This window comes from Anastrepha obliqua, chromosome 6 (assembly GCF_027943255.1).
Source record: "Anastrepha obliqua isolate idAnaObli1 chromosome 6, idAnaObli1_1.0, whole genome shotgun sequence".
Lineage (NCBI taxonomy): Eukaryota > Metazoa > Arthropoda > Insecta > Diptera > Tephritidae > Anastrepha > Anastrepha obliqua.
This window is the reverse complement of record NC_072897.1, coordinates 13,582,483-13,599,284: the sequence shown is the minus strand read 5'-3', so window position 1 is coordinate 13,599,284 and position 16,802 is coordinate 13,582,483. Positions and strand designations below refer to the sequence as shown.

Genomic DNA, 16,802 nt, shown 5'->3' with positions numbered 1-16,802 from the left:
CTCCATTCCCTCGGCGGTAGAGGGTTCGAAAGGAAGCCAGACACGTGCTCGCAGACGCATAGGTAGATCCTTTTTATCCACCGCTTTCAGCTTAGCTCCCTTCCATATCTCTCCCACCAAGGCCACTGCCGCCCTGTACATATTAGCCGACCGTTCGTCAGCGCAAAGAATTATTTTGAACATGCCGTAGTGCCATCCGGCACTCTCACAGCAGGGAGGGGGGGGGGGGGGGGGGGGGGGGTTCCAGGGTTTTCCCTTACTACCCTCATGAAGACAGCGGAGATGGCGGACGCTACTCTCTTCCATTCCTCCCTTGAAATGGCGCCGTCCTCTCTAGCGCTGTCCATGACTCCAAGAGTGATACGGCCTGCCTGTTTAGCGACTTCGCTAAATGATTTGGGTATGCCGCCGTCAGTCCTGGGTATCTTTTCGAGGGAGACATCCTCCTCCTGGGATCGTTGTCTTTTTACCCCCGAATCCCCTTGTGGAGCACTCACTCCCTTTTCTCTGCCCTCTTCCGCACTCCGTAGAACCTTCCTGGCCCACTCAAGCGTCTGGGAATGTTTCTCAGATAGCTGAGAAGCATTTTGGTCGCCGTAGCGCTCCAGGATTTTGATCGCGAGACGGAGGTCGGAGAAGGACCGCTTGCTTTGCCCTCTCTGCCGTGTAGGCTTAACAGGGGGTCCCCGAAGAGGCAACCCCGAAGCCCCCGGAAAACTGATGGAGGACCTCTTGCTGGTACTGGCCACCCCGCCCAGTACTGCTAGATTAGGAGACGCAGTCGGTTCCGCCTGCGGCCTCCTACCTACCATAAGCGGGTTCCCGCTTGTGACCCCCACGTTCGGTCGGTTCCGACTTCCCCTCAGGGTCCCCCTCGTGTTCTGCTCTGCTAGTCGCTTCCGACATTTTGCTGCCACTGGGAACTTCAGCCCTCAGGGTAAGACCCCGGGAGAATTTACGGGGAGGCGCTTTCACCCCTCCTGTCCTACGAGAAATGGTTTTAGGACTCGGTTCCGAGTTCCCGCTGCCATCCAAGGTTTTTGTCGTTTGTTTTGTTGTGTTTGTTGCGTTGTTGTTCATGTTTATATTAAGTGGGTCCCCACTCGAAGCCGCTATCCAAAGCCCGTAGAAGTGTAGTCGTCCCTTAGAGGTCTCATGGTTGTCTATGCCGCAGCAGGGAGGCCATGCGAGGGTTGACGCATGCCCTCATGAGGCATGCGTTCAGAGCCAGACCGGACGCGAAGACGGGAGTCCTCTCAACCGCATCTACACCGCCAACCAAATGGCGACGGGTTTGGAACGTACTCCGAGGCCTGCCAGGGTTTTAACGGGACGGGGGCGGTTACGGCATTAGCCCACCAGCCATTTCTGTTAAGTTTCACCCTAACATACTCAGGTGGCAGAATGCCGCAACCACCAGCACAGGTTCAAAAAGATTCCAAATCGTGTAAAAAATAGAGAAGGTCCAGAGACGAAAGCAGGGGTCGTCACCGTTCAGGTTGTCGGAAAGGCCGTTCAGGCCGCAGATCATTTGGCGCTATCCAGGGTGCACCACGCGGAGGCGATCTGCTCTACACCCCCTTGTTAACTGTGTTAAAAAGGAAATGTTTAAAAATCGTAATCCATTAAAAAGTTACATTCTTACATGAAGTGAGCAAAATGCTCATGCGCGAGAATCCGTGCTATCTTACGAGGCGCGTGTTCTCAAGGGTTAATAAAGATGCAATTGAACTTAGTTGTCCCATATATGCAAATACGTTTCTTTGAAGTTTTCCTTTCTTTATTTTAAAGTTTTATACTATCTAGAAAATGCATACATACAAATGTATGTATTAATATATTATTTCCTGTAATAAAATGTAAATTAAAAAAAAATTTTGGTTTGCCAAAGGAACAAATAAATGCATATTCAAATGTAAATACATATGTCGATATACCCAAAACACTTGTATGCTATGAATTAATTTCGACTCAAAAAATTAGTAAACATTTTCATCAAATTTGTTTAGTTTTAAATTTACTAAAACGCACATACCAAAATGTGAGAGGTAAATTAAATCAAAATATTAAAGTTACCTTGATTTGAAATGTTGGCGCATATAATAAATATTCCAATCATTTTTTTCTTCATCACCTTTGTTTGAAAATACAAATTGAATAAATTTTCGTTTATCAAGGGAACATAAAAATGCACAAGCAAATACTTTGCAAAATGCCGTCGGCCATTCGTCAATTTTGGGATGAGTCCCCACATTAGGCAAATAGTTACATACGCCAGTCCTGTAGTGCGATTCACTAACTCTTATCGATTCGACAATTGTTATTTTTCTCTTCAGTATTTGTCGATTGCACTGTCGATTGTGCTATTCACTAACTTATGTTAACTAACACTGAACAGCTGTTTTCTTCTATTTATTCAAACTGATAGAGAGTGGCATCTTTGTCAAATTAAATGTCAGAATGAGCGAATAACATGAAGAAGAGAAACAAAAAAACATAGACGCCAAACTGATAAATGTAATTGTGAGTGTTTTTTACCAAAAATATATGTACAAAGTAAGTACAATAAAATAACTCTTTATTTCAATTTATTGTTTTATTAATAATTTTTGTATATTGCTTTAGGATGACATCGACAGCTACCAAAAGAAGCCGTGCCACACCCGAGCAGCTAAATCGCCTGCTTGACTACCTAATGGAAGTCCCGGGTCTAGCAGGATCTAGGTTCCACAGCCTCCATGGCAAATTCGAGTGCGACAAAAAGTGGAGCGAGCTAGCAACAAAATTAAATAGTCTGGGTGGAGCAGTGAAGACGGTGAATCAATGGCAAACGGTAAGAAAATATTGTGTTATTACTTAAAAGTAGAGATGTTAATCATTTCCCTAAAAAGGTATGGCGGGACTTAAAAAGCCGCACCAGCATTAAAGCACGGAATAGGCGAAGGCAACAAGCTTTAACTGGAAACAGGCCTATAAGTGAGGAGCCCCTAACGGAATTCGAGAGGCGGGTGTCTGCTCTTATAGGGGAGGAGTATATGAAGGGCCACGATTCAACCCCTGAAAATATTCCACTGGAGGAGGTACTCCACTGCATGAAGTGTATGATTTAAAGTGTAAATTTTTAGGTAATCCAAATGGGTGTCGAAGTGGAAGATGAAAGGGTGATTTTGGAAGCCCCGTCGCCTTTACGGACGCCACTGGCAGAGAATTTCACGCTGAGGTCAGGTAATTCCCATATCTCAGACAGGAGAACACCACGGGCGAGCTTGAAAAGAAAGCGCATGGAAGAAGACGGTAATGCTCGGAAGAAATTTTTGGAGATAGCCGAAAAACAGGCAGATGCACTAAAGGTAATTTCTTTTGAACTTAATGTAAAATAATTTTATTATGTTTGTCCATTGCTGATTGTTTTTTAATAGATGCTAGCCCAGTCGAGTATAGAAACAGTAGAAGTCGCGAAACAACAAGCAGATGCTTTAAAGGTAATTTATTTTCAACACATAAAAGTGGCATTTTATTAATTGTTCTTGCTATTTTTTAATAGATCTTAGCCGAAAGCAGCTCTGCAATTGCTCAGGCTAATAAAATGATGGCGGAGGCAATAGCCGTATTGGGGAATGGATTAAGCGCTACCGCAGAAGCATTCAACAATCTAACGAATGCAATCTACCGTATGTAGATTAGAAACCAATTCCACAGTTCCTTTTTATGTGCATATATACATAATGTTTATTTTAGTACCTGAAGTTACTTTTTATTTGAATTTTATAAGTAAACATGCTGTGGTAATGTTAAGTAACATTAATTAAATGAATTAGAATGTATTGTTTTCGTTTTTACAAATACACTGACCTTTGAATTTATAAACCATGTGTACATACGCTTATGCATACCTATACACATAAATAGATTTATGTGCCTGTAACCTAAAACTGTATGTAAACTGAAGTTAAAGACTGAATTTTTATTTATTTATTTATTTTTTATTGAATCTGCATGTAATTTTGTTCAATAAAACGTTTTAACAATAAATATAAAAATGTTTTAACTTTTTATACCCGAGTGTTCACATAGATATGTATGCGGAATGATTATGAGTGAAAATAATTAGTATTTAAGTAAAAAAATTAGCAATCAGTCGGTCTTGGATGCGCTTTGCTGTTGAGGATGGTGCATCTTGGTTTACAAAAACGTCGTTTGTTCTGGGCTCTGTGAACTCATTTTCGGTCTGGTATATTCCTTCTCTTAAACGAATATTATGTAAAACTGAGCACGCGTTAACTACTTGTCCAGTAAATCCTGGATCGTACAAGAGTGTCCTTTGTTGAGACAAGCACCGCCACGTTGCCTTAAGAACACCAAAAAGTCTCTCAACTGGGTTACGAGCTTTGCACAATGCCTCATTGTACAAGAATTTCGGAGTACCTTCCGGTTGGTTTGTTAGAGGAGTCATCAGCCAAGGCTCCAAAGGGTACCCGGAATCACCTGCAGAGAATTTTTGATTTTTAATTCCCTTATTTTTATTTAAATATATTTATTAATAGATTAAAAAGCCTACCAATCAAAAACAAGTTATAGTTTTCAATTTCAAAATTCCGTTGCATAACCATTCGCACCGCTCTCCAAATGTATGAATCGAACTCCAAATGTATGAATCGTGCCGTGCTCCCGGAAATTTGGCATTTACGTTCAAAATTTTAAGTGTAGGATCACATATCTGTAAAACATTAAAAGGGAATCTTGATTCTTGAATACCTTACAAATTATGTTGTTACCATTTGGACATTAAGCGAATGGTAGCCGTGGTGGTTGACATACGCTTCTTCATGACGTTTCGGGGCCAAAATTGACACGTGCGTGCAATCTATAGCTCCAATGGTACCTCCCACAAACGGGGAGGTTGCTGAAGCAAAAATTTCTTTTGCCGCTTGCCGCTCCACTTGGGTCATGGGAAATCTCACCTTTGCGCAAAACATGGAGCTGTTGATTGCAGCTGTTACCCGATGAATGCTACGGCTAACGGACGACTGGCTCATAGATATTCCCCATTGCTCACCTACGGGTCGTTGATAACACCCGGTTGCAAAAAATCGCAGTGCAGCTAGAACCTAGTTGTATAAAGGCAGAATTTAGAACTGAATTAGCTTGAATGTTACCAAATTTACCTGTTTTTCAGTCGAAATCGCTGTTATTCTGGAACCTCTAAGATGGCTGTCAAGCTGCGAAACTACGTCCTCAGTCAAGTCTGGAGTTAAACGGAATAACTTCTGGAACTCCCCTGCATCCAAATCGAAAGGATTGTCCACATGCCGAAGCAAACTTCGATCAACTAATATATTTGAGGGCTCACTTCCTCCTCTCCACGCGATAAATCGTAAGCCAAATACTCAAACGCCATACTCACGCTTTTTAAATAAGTTTTTTTTTCATCTAATTTCACAGTTTTGATTCAAATCACTAGTTCTTCTTTATCGTTTGATTTAACAACACCAAAATTATTGTCGTTTAGTTCGCGATAATCGACAGGTTAACCAAACAGCTGATTTTGTCTTGTCGATTTTCGTAATGAAATGGGTTACTGAATAGCAAAATCGTAAAAATTGTGGTTAAGGAAAGATAACAAAGCGAATATCGATAAAATATGTTAGTGAATCGCACCACTGGTGTACTGCTGTTAATCGACAACTTCAATGAACTGTTAAGCATAATAAGTTAAGGTTATCGTTTGGGGTTACTTCTCCGATGAAGGATTCGGCCGTTTACTTGTGTGTACCGCCTCAAAACGAAGCTTAATAAAATTTTCCAAAAAGGATTATTACCGTCCGTTACGGAATTGTTTGGAAGAACTAGCCAACCTTCAATTTTACAAGAAGATAATGATCCCCAGCATGGAAGCTGAAGGTGTGTAGAGTGAAAGAGCAAAACGGGATTTACATGTTCGATTGGCCTTCACAGTCGTTTTATGCCATCCTTAGTGAAAATGGTTGAGAAATAGTTAACACAAACTCAAAGCAAAACAAGTATGATTGGTCTAACAGTTAGCAAGGCAAATATATGTAACTCAGATTTTAGACTATATTCACAAATAAAAACAATCGATTGCACTACTGCAGGCCAGTACATTCAAACTCATACATACAATTTTCCTTCACTAATATGAGAAACGACTGGCATGCTTTGTTAAACTCGGTCAAAATCGCGTAAGCGGTTATCGCGTCAATTAAGAAGAAGGAAATGAAGAAGCGATCTTGATATTTGTTACGCAATTAATATTTGCGATAATTCGTGTTGTTGTTTCAAGGTGATCACAACTTCCCGGACTAGCCTAAGTATCCTCTGGATAGCTTCCGAACACCCATTCGGGAGCGAGCCAACATGAGAAGGCGAAGCATCCCAGGATATTGGGGGTGAAGTGTACGTTGCTTCTTGGGGGAATGCACACAGAGGCGTATGGCAGTTGTGCCAGTAGCCTAAAGACCGACCATTGTGGTAGAATGCCACTCCTGCACGAGGTGCCCCTGCTTTTAACCAAAAATGGCGGATCTAGAGAGGCATAACTCGAAAAAACCCGTAATCCTAGGTGTAATTCGAACCGTGCCTATAGGATGAATGGCACTACGTAAGTGTGTCTTATAACGGTGACCTCCAGATATCGGGCGCCCTCTGGTTGTAATTAGCCTTACCGCGACACCGGGGCACTGTCGTGGCTCGACCTTCCCTTCCCCTTCACTCCTGGGACCACATGGCAGAGTTAAACAATTTATTAAAAAAGGCGGGAGTGCCTAATATAAACCAGGTCGATAACGACCTTTCGGTAAATAGTGCCGAACTACCTACAACATCGCAGGCAGCTAAGGACAAACAATGCCCTCCAACTGTCAGCGAAATCACGGATATGGAAGTTGACGACGTGGCCTTGGGGCCAGATGGCAAAGCTACCATATCACCAGAGGAAGAGGAGAAACTATTATCTTCTCCCACTCGTGACTCAGGAAGAAAGGACGAAGACAAGGTGCGGCTTTGCGGTGCCGCCAGAAAGCGCCTAAAGTACTTCCTGAGAAAAGGTCACAGCATCGACGAGGCAAGAGAGTTGGCTCAAAAACTAGCTGATCTGAAGCGACAACGCTCCAGCAGCACCACGCCAAAGCAAAGCTCCCCTAAGCGTGCCAATTTACAGGGGAGCTCTAGCGTTGGAAAAAAGGCAGTAGAGACTACCGAAACGAAGGGCCAAAGGCAGCAGTGCCTAATCCAGAAGTCAAGGTAGACTCAACAAAAATGTCTTACAAAGACGCGGCGTGTAGCACGAAGTTGGGAATAATTCCTCATGATTATCCAACTACAGTGTGGTCGACGGAAAGACTAACGGCCATACAACATGCTATCCTGGAGGATAAGGAAAAAGCAGACTGGTGCTGCAAAGCCCAAATTTAATAGCTGCACCTTTCGCCCAGGATATATAGTTATATCATGCGGCTGCGATGATACGGCTAATTGGCTAAAGGAAGTAGTTCCTAAGCTGAAGCCGTGGAAAGATGCACAGCTAAAGATTGTGCAGGAGGCGGACATACCGCGCCCACAAATCTTCGTTGGTCACTTTCCAGAATTGGACAGCACCTCAACTGAGGAATCGTATTAGCCTCCTTCACGGCCAGAACGAGGGCCTCAACACAAATGACTGGCGGGTGCTCAACAGAGTGCGCAAGGGTACTGTGGTAGAAATTACCATTGCTATCGACCCAATCTCCGCAGAAGTCATAAAGACTTCCAACATCTGGCTGAACTACGGGTTCGGTAAAACCCAACTTCGGCCAAAATCTAAAGGCCCGATTGATCCGCCTAAGGTTACCGAAAAGGACTCTGTACCCTCGGCGAAACAAAGCTCTGAGGAAGCGGGAGCTTTGACTCCAACGGCTTCAATAGCCGAGGACGATAAGGCCAGCTGCTCCAGACTCGAGGCAGAAAAGCCAACAACATCCGGCACATGGCGCCATAACGTGGCCGAGGGTATTCGCATGCGACCCCCGCTGCAGGCTGATAAAAAAGCGCACAGCCACAGCCACAACAAGGATCGAAGAGGGGATCAGATGTCCGTTGAGGAAGCAGTCCTGCTGAAAAGCAACCGAGGCAAGAAAAAGGCAGCCATTGCCAAACGAAGGATCACTAGATGACCTGGCCTAAGCGAGAATCTTACAACACCAGAAGGCAACTCGGATGCCTTCAAATAAATCTCCATCACGCAAAAGCAGCCTCGGACGTGCTTACGAGGAGATTTAACCAAGAACTCTTGGATGTAGCTTTCATTCAAGAACCATGGGTACGTAAAGGAGTCGTTCTGGGACTCCAGAGCGTAAACGGTAAGTTGATATATGTTGCCAACAAAGACCGTCCCAGAGCGGCGTTGATAATAAATAATCAACTAACCTTTATCCCAATATCACAGTTTATTACAGAAGACCTGGTGGCGATTTGGGTAAAAGTGCCAACGAGCAAAGGTGAACATGAGGTAGTACTTGTCTCCGCCTACCTTCCAGGAGATGAGGTCACTGCTCCAATAAGGGAGGTTATAGCCCTGGTGGAATATTGTCAGCAAAAACGTCTCCGGTGGATCCTCTGCTGTGATGCAAATGCGCACCACACAGCGTCTGGGAGCACAAACATAAATCCAAGAGGTGAGTACCTTCTTGAATTTCTACTTAGGTATAATATATCTATCCTAAACCGAGGCAACGAACCTACATTCATTAATGCAATCAGAGGTGAAGTCCTTGACATCACTCTCTCTAGCCATAATGTTTTGCCCGAAGTCTCAAATTGGCATGTGTCAGAGGAAATATCTATGTCGGATCACAGACATATTAGATTCGATATAGGTGCAACCAAACCACAAATGACAATTTACAGAAACCCCAGAAAAACTAACTGGGACTACTTTCACTTCTATTTAGAACAAAGTGTTAACTGCTCTAAGCGTCACATTCAGCTTACATCTGAGCTTGAGTTCGAATCAAATGATCTACATTCAAACATAATATCTGCGTTTTACGAAAGTTGCCCAGTAAAAGTGAAAAAGCCACAAAGAAATGTTCCTTGGTGGAATAGTACACTTTCCAACCTGCGTAAAGAAACAAGAACCCTATGGAATAGAGCTAAAGCAATGGGGGACTGGTCCTCCTACTCAACAGCCCTAACCAACTACAATAAAGAATTGAGGAAATTTAAAAGGGCTACTTGGAGGAATCACTGTGAAAAGATTTGTAGTCTTCCGGATGCTATTCGTATCCAAAAAGCCCTACTAAAAGATCACTCAAACGGCATTAGTACCCTGAAAAAGCCAGACGGAAGCTACACAAGGAATCCAGAGGAAACCAGTCAACTTCTGCTTGGACAGCCTGGACACTCACTTCCCTGGATCACTTGTGCTAGACGAGATCTCTGTACCGGCAGAAACTACTACATCTGCGGGTGCTGAGAACTTAAAACTAGCAAACATGCTATTCCATGAAAAGCGGGTACAATGGGCGATATCAACATTCAGCCCATACAAATCTCCTGGTCCTGATGGGATATTCCCCTGTCTTTTACAGCAGGGTGCACACCATATTATCCCTAATTTGACCAGACTATACAAAGCAAGCTTACTGCTAAGATATTTGCCTACAAAATGGGCTGAGGTTAAGGTCGTATTTATTCCAAAGGTAGGGGAAAAACCCGAACAATTGCCTAAATCATACAGACCAATTAGTCTCAGCTCATTTTTCCTCAAAACAATGGAAAAGATAATTGATCAGTATATTAGGGAAAACAATCTAGCTAAATTCCCACTGCATCGACTTCAATTTGCCTATCAACAGGGAAAATCCACTGAGACTGCAATACACAGCCTGGTAACAGTTATTGAAAAGGCTATTGAGTCCAAACAGATAGCTCTATGTGCATTTATTGACATATCAGGAGCTTTCTATAATGCCATATATTTAAAGGAGGTACCTGAACCCATCACTAGATGGATAATATTCATGCTGAAATCTAGGACGATCAGCACCGAACTAGGAGGATTAATCAAATCTATTAAAGCCACAAGAGGTTGCCCTCAAGGTGGCGTACTTTCTCCTCTTCTGTGGACTCTAGTCATAGTAGTTTATGTATTAGGCTGGCATGAGGATACCATTTCGGATCGCATGCAGCAAGCCCTTACAATAATAAACAAATGGTGCTCGGAAAAAGGGCTCTCCATCAACCCATCCAAAACAACACTTGTACCGTTTACTAAGAGAAGGAACATAAATCTCAAATGTCCGACGCTTAATGGAACTACACTTCAACCCTCGACAGAAGCGAACAATCTTGGCGTCAGTACTTCAAAAGCCACAAGGGCATTCTTTACCTCTACAAGGATTTTTGGTAAGACATGGGGACTAAACCATAGAATGACCTTCTGGACATTCACCACAGTTGTGAAACTCATAGTCACTTATGCATCTTTAGCATGGTGGCCCAAGGTCAAGCAAAGAAAGGCAGCAAACGAATTAAGCAAACTGCATCGCCTGATATGTGTTGGTATTACAGGGGCTATGAAAACATGTCCCACGGATGCATTGGGTGTGCTCCTGAACATACCACCGCTTCCAATTCTAATTGAAAGGGAAGCTCGCTCGAGTGCCTTAAGACTAAAAGGTATAACTGAACTTAAAAGTGGGGATATGTAAGGACATTTAAAGATCTTAGAAGACTTCCTACATAGTCCCATTCTTCATAGGGATGATATACTATCATCCAAACCAATACTCTTCAGGAACTTCCAAGTTATAATCAATGAACGAACAGACTGGAGAACTAACTCTATCACTTTCAAACCTGGCTCCCAGCTATGGTTTACTGATGGGTCCAAATTGGAAAATGGTAGAACAGGGGCAGGAATCAGTGGGCCCAAATTCAAAAAATCGATTCCGATGGGATCCTATTCAACTATATTCCAGGCAGAAATACATGCCATTGAAATATGTGTGAGAGAATGCCTTAGAAGGAAAATGAGAGGTACTCACATCTACATACTTTCAGATAGCCAAGCGGCTCTAAAAGCCCTTCTATCAACAACTATCACCTCTAAATTGGTAAATGATTGCCTAAACCTTCTAAATACGTTAGGAAACCTCAACACAGTAACACTATGTTGGATTCCGGGACATGAAGGACATGAGGGAAATGAAATGGCTGATGGCAAAACAAGGAGCAAATATGCAACTTACTGGTCCTGAGCCTTTCTGTGGTCTAACAAAAGGCCACATTAATGAATTCCTTAGGAAATGGGAAGAAAGAAAACTTCCCGCACACTGGCTAAACTGCGCCGGTCAGCGTCAAGCCAAAGTATTCCTAAGTCCCAACAAAGGAATATCTGACAAACTTCTCTCACTAAACAGAGTAGATCTGTGTCTTTTAACCGGATACCTTACAGGTCACTGCAGCCTGAGGTACCATCTAAATAAAATTGGTCCATCCGAGACCAATGTCTGCCGCTTTTGCGAAATGGACATAGAAAGCTCAGAACATGTGCTTTGTGAATGTCCTGCGTTGGGCAGACAAAGACTTCACCACCTTGGTGGTATCGTAGTATCTCCATGCAATCTTTGGAACAACAAACCCAAAACTGTGCTAAAATTTCTAAAAAGCCTAAAACTCTAGGGTTACAAAATAGGCCTTTCACAATTGATCAACTCTGGTCGCAGTGCGTAATGGCCTTCTAATAATAATAATAATAATAATCCCAGGATATTTAGTTGTACGCTGGGATTGGGCTCCGCCACGTAAAAATCCTCCCTAATGAAGGCATGAACAAAGCCTGGGATGACAACTTCCTATACTGATGACGACCCCTGCAAACGAACTAAGGTCTACGATTTGGGGGCATGCTTTTGGAATATCTGATCTCTTAATGGGGAAGGCGCCTCTGTCCGGCTCGTCCATGTTCTCGTGAGAGTAAAGGCTGACATCACTGCGATTCAAGAGATGCGATGGACGGGACAAGGCTGGCTTACTGGAGCGGCAGTTCTTGGTCGGGAAAACCTGAGTCATTCCGGTAAGGTAGAACCGGCTGCCATGGGAAAGGGAGGGACAAGGCCGCCAACCAAGGGGAACCTTATCGGCCGTTAACTTTCATTTCCCAGAAGCGAAGACACTTGAAGTCCTCCTACTCCCACTCTTCACGAAACACTTGGCCCAGCCCTACACCTTGGACCTGAAAAAGGCTTGTGACACTGTCAGCTATTCCACGCTACTAGATGATATTTATCAGTCGACACTCCCGTCAGGACTGAAGAGGTGGTCCGCCAACTACCTGAGCAGTCGTCACTCGTCAGTGATTTTTCGAGACCAAACATCAAGACAGAGGAAGATCAAGCAAGGTGTTCCGTAGGGTGGTGTCCTTTTGCCGTTGCTGTTCAACTTCTACATCTCGAAGTTCCCCCAACCACCAGAGGGAGTCTCCTTGGTCTCATATGCTGACAACTGCACGATAATGGCTTCGGACAATGGCATCGATGGCCTGTGCGGCAAAGTGAACATCTATCTCACCGACCTTTCTCGCTTTTTCACTGCGAGGAATCTCCAACTTTCCCTCACTATGTCCACGGCAACCCCATTTACCACCTGAACAGAGGAGGTCAAACTGCAACTAAAGGTAGAAGTCGATGACACATCAATTCCTACTGTAAACAATTTCCACTTAAGTCCAAAATCGCAACAAGGTCCTCAAATCGCTTGCCGGCAGCACTGGGGCAAAGACAAAGAGATGCTGCTATCGACATTTAAGGCAGTTGGCTGACCGGCTCTGAACTATGCTGTGCCTGTCTGGTCGCCTTCAGTGACACGCAGTGGATAAAGCTCCAGACTTGCAAAAAAACTGCCGTCCAGACAGGTACGGGTTGCCTCCTGATGTCCTCTCTTAGCTCCCTGTAACGAAGCACAATAAACTGCTCAGCAAGCAGTTCCGGTTAGGGTGCCACCGCAGGTTTCACCCTTGCAGACACCTGTTTTTGCCAGAGCCGCCTGCTAAGCAAGTCAGGAGACACCTATTAAACTACGCCAACGAGATCCAGGACAAAACTAGCAGTATCCAATGTTTTTGGCACTTAAAGACGACCTGATACCCACAGTTTCATATGGAAGGAAACTTGATTTCAGATTTCCACGGCGTGAGCAATGTAGCAATCCAGAATGCATGCAGAGAGGTTTGACGGATATTTTCTTTACCGATGGGTCCAAGAATGAAATAGGGTCTGGAGCCGGATGTTGCTTAAACGATAGTAATAAGTATCACTATGCTATGGGGGAAATGGCAACTGTTTTCCAAACAGAAGTTTTTGCCAACTTGAATGTAGCCGAAAGTAAAATCGAGAGGAGATAGGAGAGTCACTGAAGACTCCACAGGGTAATCAGTTCCGCAGGAATCATGAATTGGATCAGCGATTATGTAGGCAATCTACATAAAGAGCGATGGTCCGATCTAGAACGCTGCAGAACTGCAAAGTGTTTTGTGACAAGTCAGAACAGAAAACTGTCAAACTTTCTACTAAATCTTAGAAGGAAAGACGTTCGGTTGATGGTTGGTATTATTGCAGGACACAGCCCATGGGGTCAGCATATGACCACCATCGGAATCACTGAGGACCCAATGTGCCTGTCGTGCTTGGAGGAGGTGGATAGCATCGAACACTTTCTCTGTGTATCCCAACTTACATTACAGAGAAAATCGGTGAAAAAAGAAAATTCCGCAAAACATTGCAAACCTCCAGACATCCAGCAGATAAAACCAGACTTAATAAGGTGAAAAATGAGCTAAAAGTATTAATTACAAAACACAAGGAGAGTAAACCTCGAAATTATAAGGCAAACTTGGGGACAGTAGGTCTACAAATTACTCCTTATGGAAAGCAACAAAGCACATAAATGGCGCTGTAGTGCATAAACCTCTCATCAAAACAGAAAGAGGCACAAGCAAAGAAAAAGTCGATACCCTAGCCAAACACTTCTTAGACACATTTACAAGCGAAATGGATAATCACAACATTAACATTAAATCTGATAACATAATAAACGTTCCGCAAAGGAAAACAAGAAAGACCACCATGAGCGAAATTAAAAATCAAATAAGAAAGCTAAACGATGGGGTGTAGGGCAGATCGCCTCCGCGTGGTGCACCCTGGGTAACGCCAAATGATCTGCGGCCTTAACGGCCTTAAACCTGAACGGTGACGACCCTGCATTCTTTTGGCATTCTCTATACTCTTTGGACTTGAACTTCGTTTCCTGAGCTGGTGGTCGCGGCATTCTGCCACCTAAGTACGCTGGGGTGAAACTCAACCGAAACGGCTGGTGGGCAAATGTCGTGACTGCTCCCGTCCCGTTAAAACCCTGGCAGGCCTCGGAGTACGTTCCAAACTCGTCGCCATTGGGTTGGTGGTGTAGGTGCGGTTGAGAGGACTCCCGTTTTGCGTCCGATCTGGCTCTGAACGCATGCCTCATAAGGGTATGCGTCAACCCTAGCACGGCCTCCCTGCCTCGGCACAGATAACCGTGGGATCATTTAAGGACGACTACACTTTCGAGTTATGGATAGCGGCTCCGAGTGGGGACCCAATAAAATAAACATGAACAACAACAACAACAACAAAAACAAAACCAATAACAAAAACCCTAAGAATTTAGGCGGCAGTGGGGATTGGTAGCCTAACCCCAAGGTCTCCTCACTTAAGGAAAGAGGGGCGGAACCGCCGTCTCTAACCAGCCCTAACCGAGAGGCAGCCCAGAGGGACAGAGTAGGGGCGGATGGGCGTCGGAGTCGACGCTCAAAGAGTTATCTGGACTGGAGGGAATGGCCAGTACCAGTAAGGGGTTTTCCCCAAGTTTTCCGGGGGTTTCTGGGGTTTCTTTTCAGGGGTCCCTTGCTAGGCCTAAACGGCAGCCAGGACAGAGAAGGAAAGCCTTCTCTGACCAACGCATAACCGCTAAAATCCTGGAACGCTACGGCGGTCAAAATGCTTCGCAGGTACCTGAGAAGTATTTAAGGACGCTTGAGTGGGCCAGGATGGTACTTAGTGGGGCAGAGAAAGGCCGAGTGGAAAGGGTGGGTGCGGTAGCACCCCCAGTAGAATCGGCAGTGAAGCGGCAACGCTCTCAAGAGGAGGAAATTCTCCGGCCGAAGAAGCCGAGGACTGGGGGATCCATCACTCTGGGGGTGGTCGACAACAGCAGGGAAGATGGCGCCATTTCCAGGGACGAGTGGAAAATAGTGGCATCAGCCATCTCTGCGGTATTTATGAAGGTGGTAAGGGAAAACCCTGGACCTCCACGATGAGCGGTCGGCTACTATGTACAGGGCGGCAGTAGCTCTGGTGGGGGAGGTCTGGAAGGGAGCCAAGCTGGAAGCTGTGGACAAAAAGGACCTACCTCTTCGTCCGCGCGCCCGGGTCTGTCTTCCCTCAGAGCCCTCTGCTCCAGAGGATATGGAGGAAATCCTCCGTTACTGTAACCCGAAACTTCCCACGCATAACTGGAAGGTAGTCAAGGTGGAGAAGTCCGAAGGACATTTTCGGCTAGCGCTGATTCTGCTAAATACAGAGTCCCTCGGACCTCTTGCTGAAACTAAAGGGATCATCACCTATGGTTTCGAGAAGGTAGCCATGAAGGTTTACCAGACCGATGCCAGGGGTGATGTCTCTGCAACTCCGGTAATGCTGGGAGGGGATAGGCCCACGGTAGAGGAAGCTCCCGTGGAAATAGATGTGGAATCTGTCATGTCGGATGGGGGCAGTGTTGACGACGCCCGCTCTCTAGCGGGGTCAGTCTTCAGTATCGGGCAACTGTTCGACAGGGCGGAGGAGGAGGGGCTTCTGGCCTCGGATAGTGAGGAGGCTGACCTCAGGATGTTGGAGAAGATTATTGAAGATGAAGATTCTTCAAATAAATCTCCAGCACTCTAAGGCAGCTTCCGCCAACTTACTAATCCACCTTGAGCAAGGTGGAGTCGACGTAGTCCTGATCCAGGAGCCGTGGCTGAGCAGTAGCGGTATCTCTGGAATCAGGACGAAAAACTACTTACTGATGGTTCACAGTGGTGTAGGTAAACCAAGATCCTGCATACTCATCAGAAAAGAACTAAAAGCATTCATTTTGCCTAATTTCAGCAATGAGGACATTGTCTCTATAAGCCTGCAGAGCACCACCGGGAGACTCTGGCTGATCTCAGCCTATATGGCGCACGATGACGAGGTGGAGCCACCTCCGTTGCTGCTAAGGGAGGCCCTAGCTGAGGCGAGGCGGAGGAAAATCGACGTCATTATCGGAACCGATGCAAATTCCCATCACACTTGCTGGGGAAGTTCGGATATCAACTCAAGAGGTGAGTCACTTTTTGATTTTATTATAAGCGAAGACTTAGTTATTTTCAATAGAGGTAAGGACCCAACCTTCATTACGGCGGTCAGGGAAGAGGTGCTTGACCTCACCTTAGCCTCTTCTACACTAAAGTATAGAATATCTGATTGGAGGGTGCTCTGCGCTCATTCCTTTTCGGAGAACAGATACATCCAGTTTTCTCTGAATGAAACCAAACCGAATAGATCCTCCTACAGGAACCTTAGGAGCACGGACTGGGACCTATACTGCAGAAACCTGCAGGTTTTCCTTCCGGAAGCACCGAAAGAAAACGCGGATCTCTCGGAAGAATTTATAGATGTATTGGTGGAGACATTCACCGCTGCGTGCAACAGAGCCCTCGAGAGCGCTTGTCCACTAAGACCGCCCCCCAA

The 16,802-nt window shown here is 44.9% G+C and overlaps 1 protein-coding gene across 1 annotated transcript; it reads right to left on the bottom strand.

Annotated features, from left to right (window-relative positions):
* Positions 1 to 4,561: 4,561 nt before the first annotated feature.
* Positions 4,562 to 5,398, bottom strand: LOC129250133 (putative nuclease HARBI1). Its single transcript, XM_054889777.1, has 4 exons — positions 5,365 to 5,398; positions 5,166 to 5,278; positions 4,776 to 5,108; positions 4,562 to 4,717 (listed from the first exon to the last, which is right to left on the bottom strand). Exons 1-4 carry the CDS (start codon positions 5,396 to 5,398, stop codon positions 4,562 to 4,564), a joined length of 636 nt encoding a protein of 211 aa, XP_054745752.1.
* Positions 5,399 to 16,802: the final 11,404 nt, after the last annotated feature.

Excerpts from the sequence above, each read along its gene's own strand:
- LOC129250133 (XM_054889777.1), bottom strand. The coding sequence starts at position 5,398 with ATGGCGTTTGAGTATTTGGCTTACGATTTATCGC. Across the intron at positions 5,279-5,364 it reads TTTGGCTTACGATTTATCGC|GGGAGTTCCAGAAGTTATTC; the intron begins GTGGAGAGGAGG and ends ATTTGGATGCAG. Across the intron at positions 4,718-4,775 it reads ATTCGCTTAATGTCCAAATG|ATATGTGATCCTACACTTAA; the intron begins GTAACAACATAA and ends AATGTTTTACAG.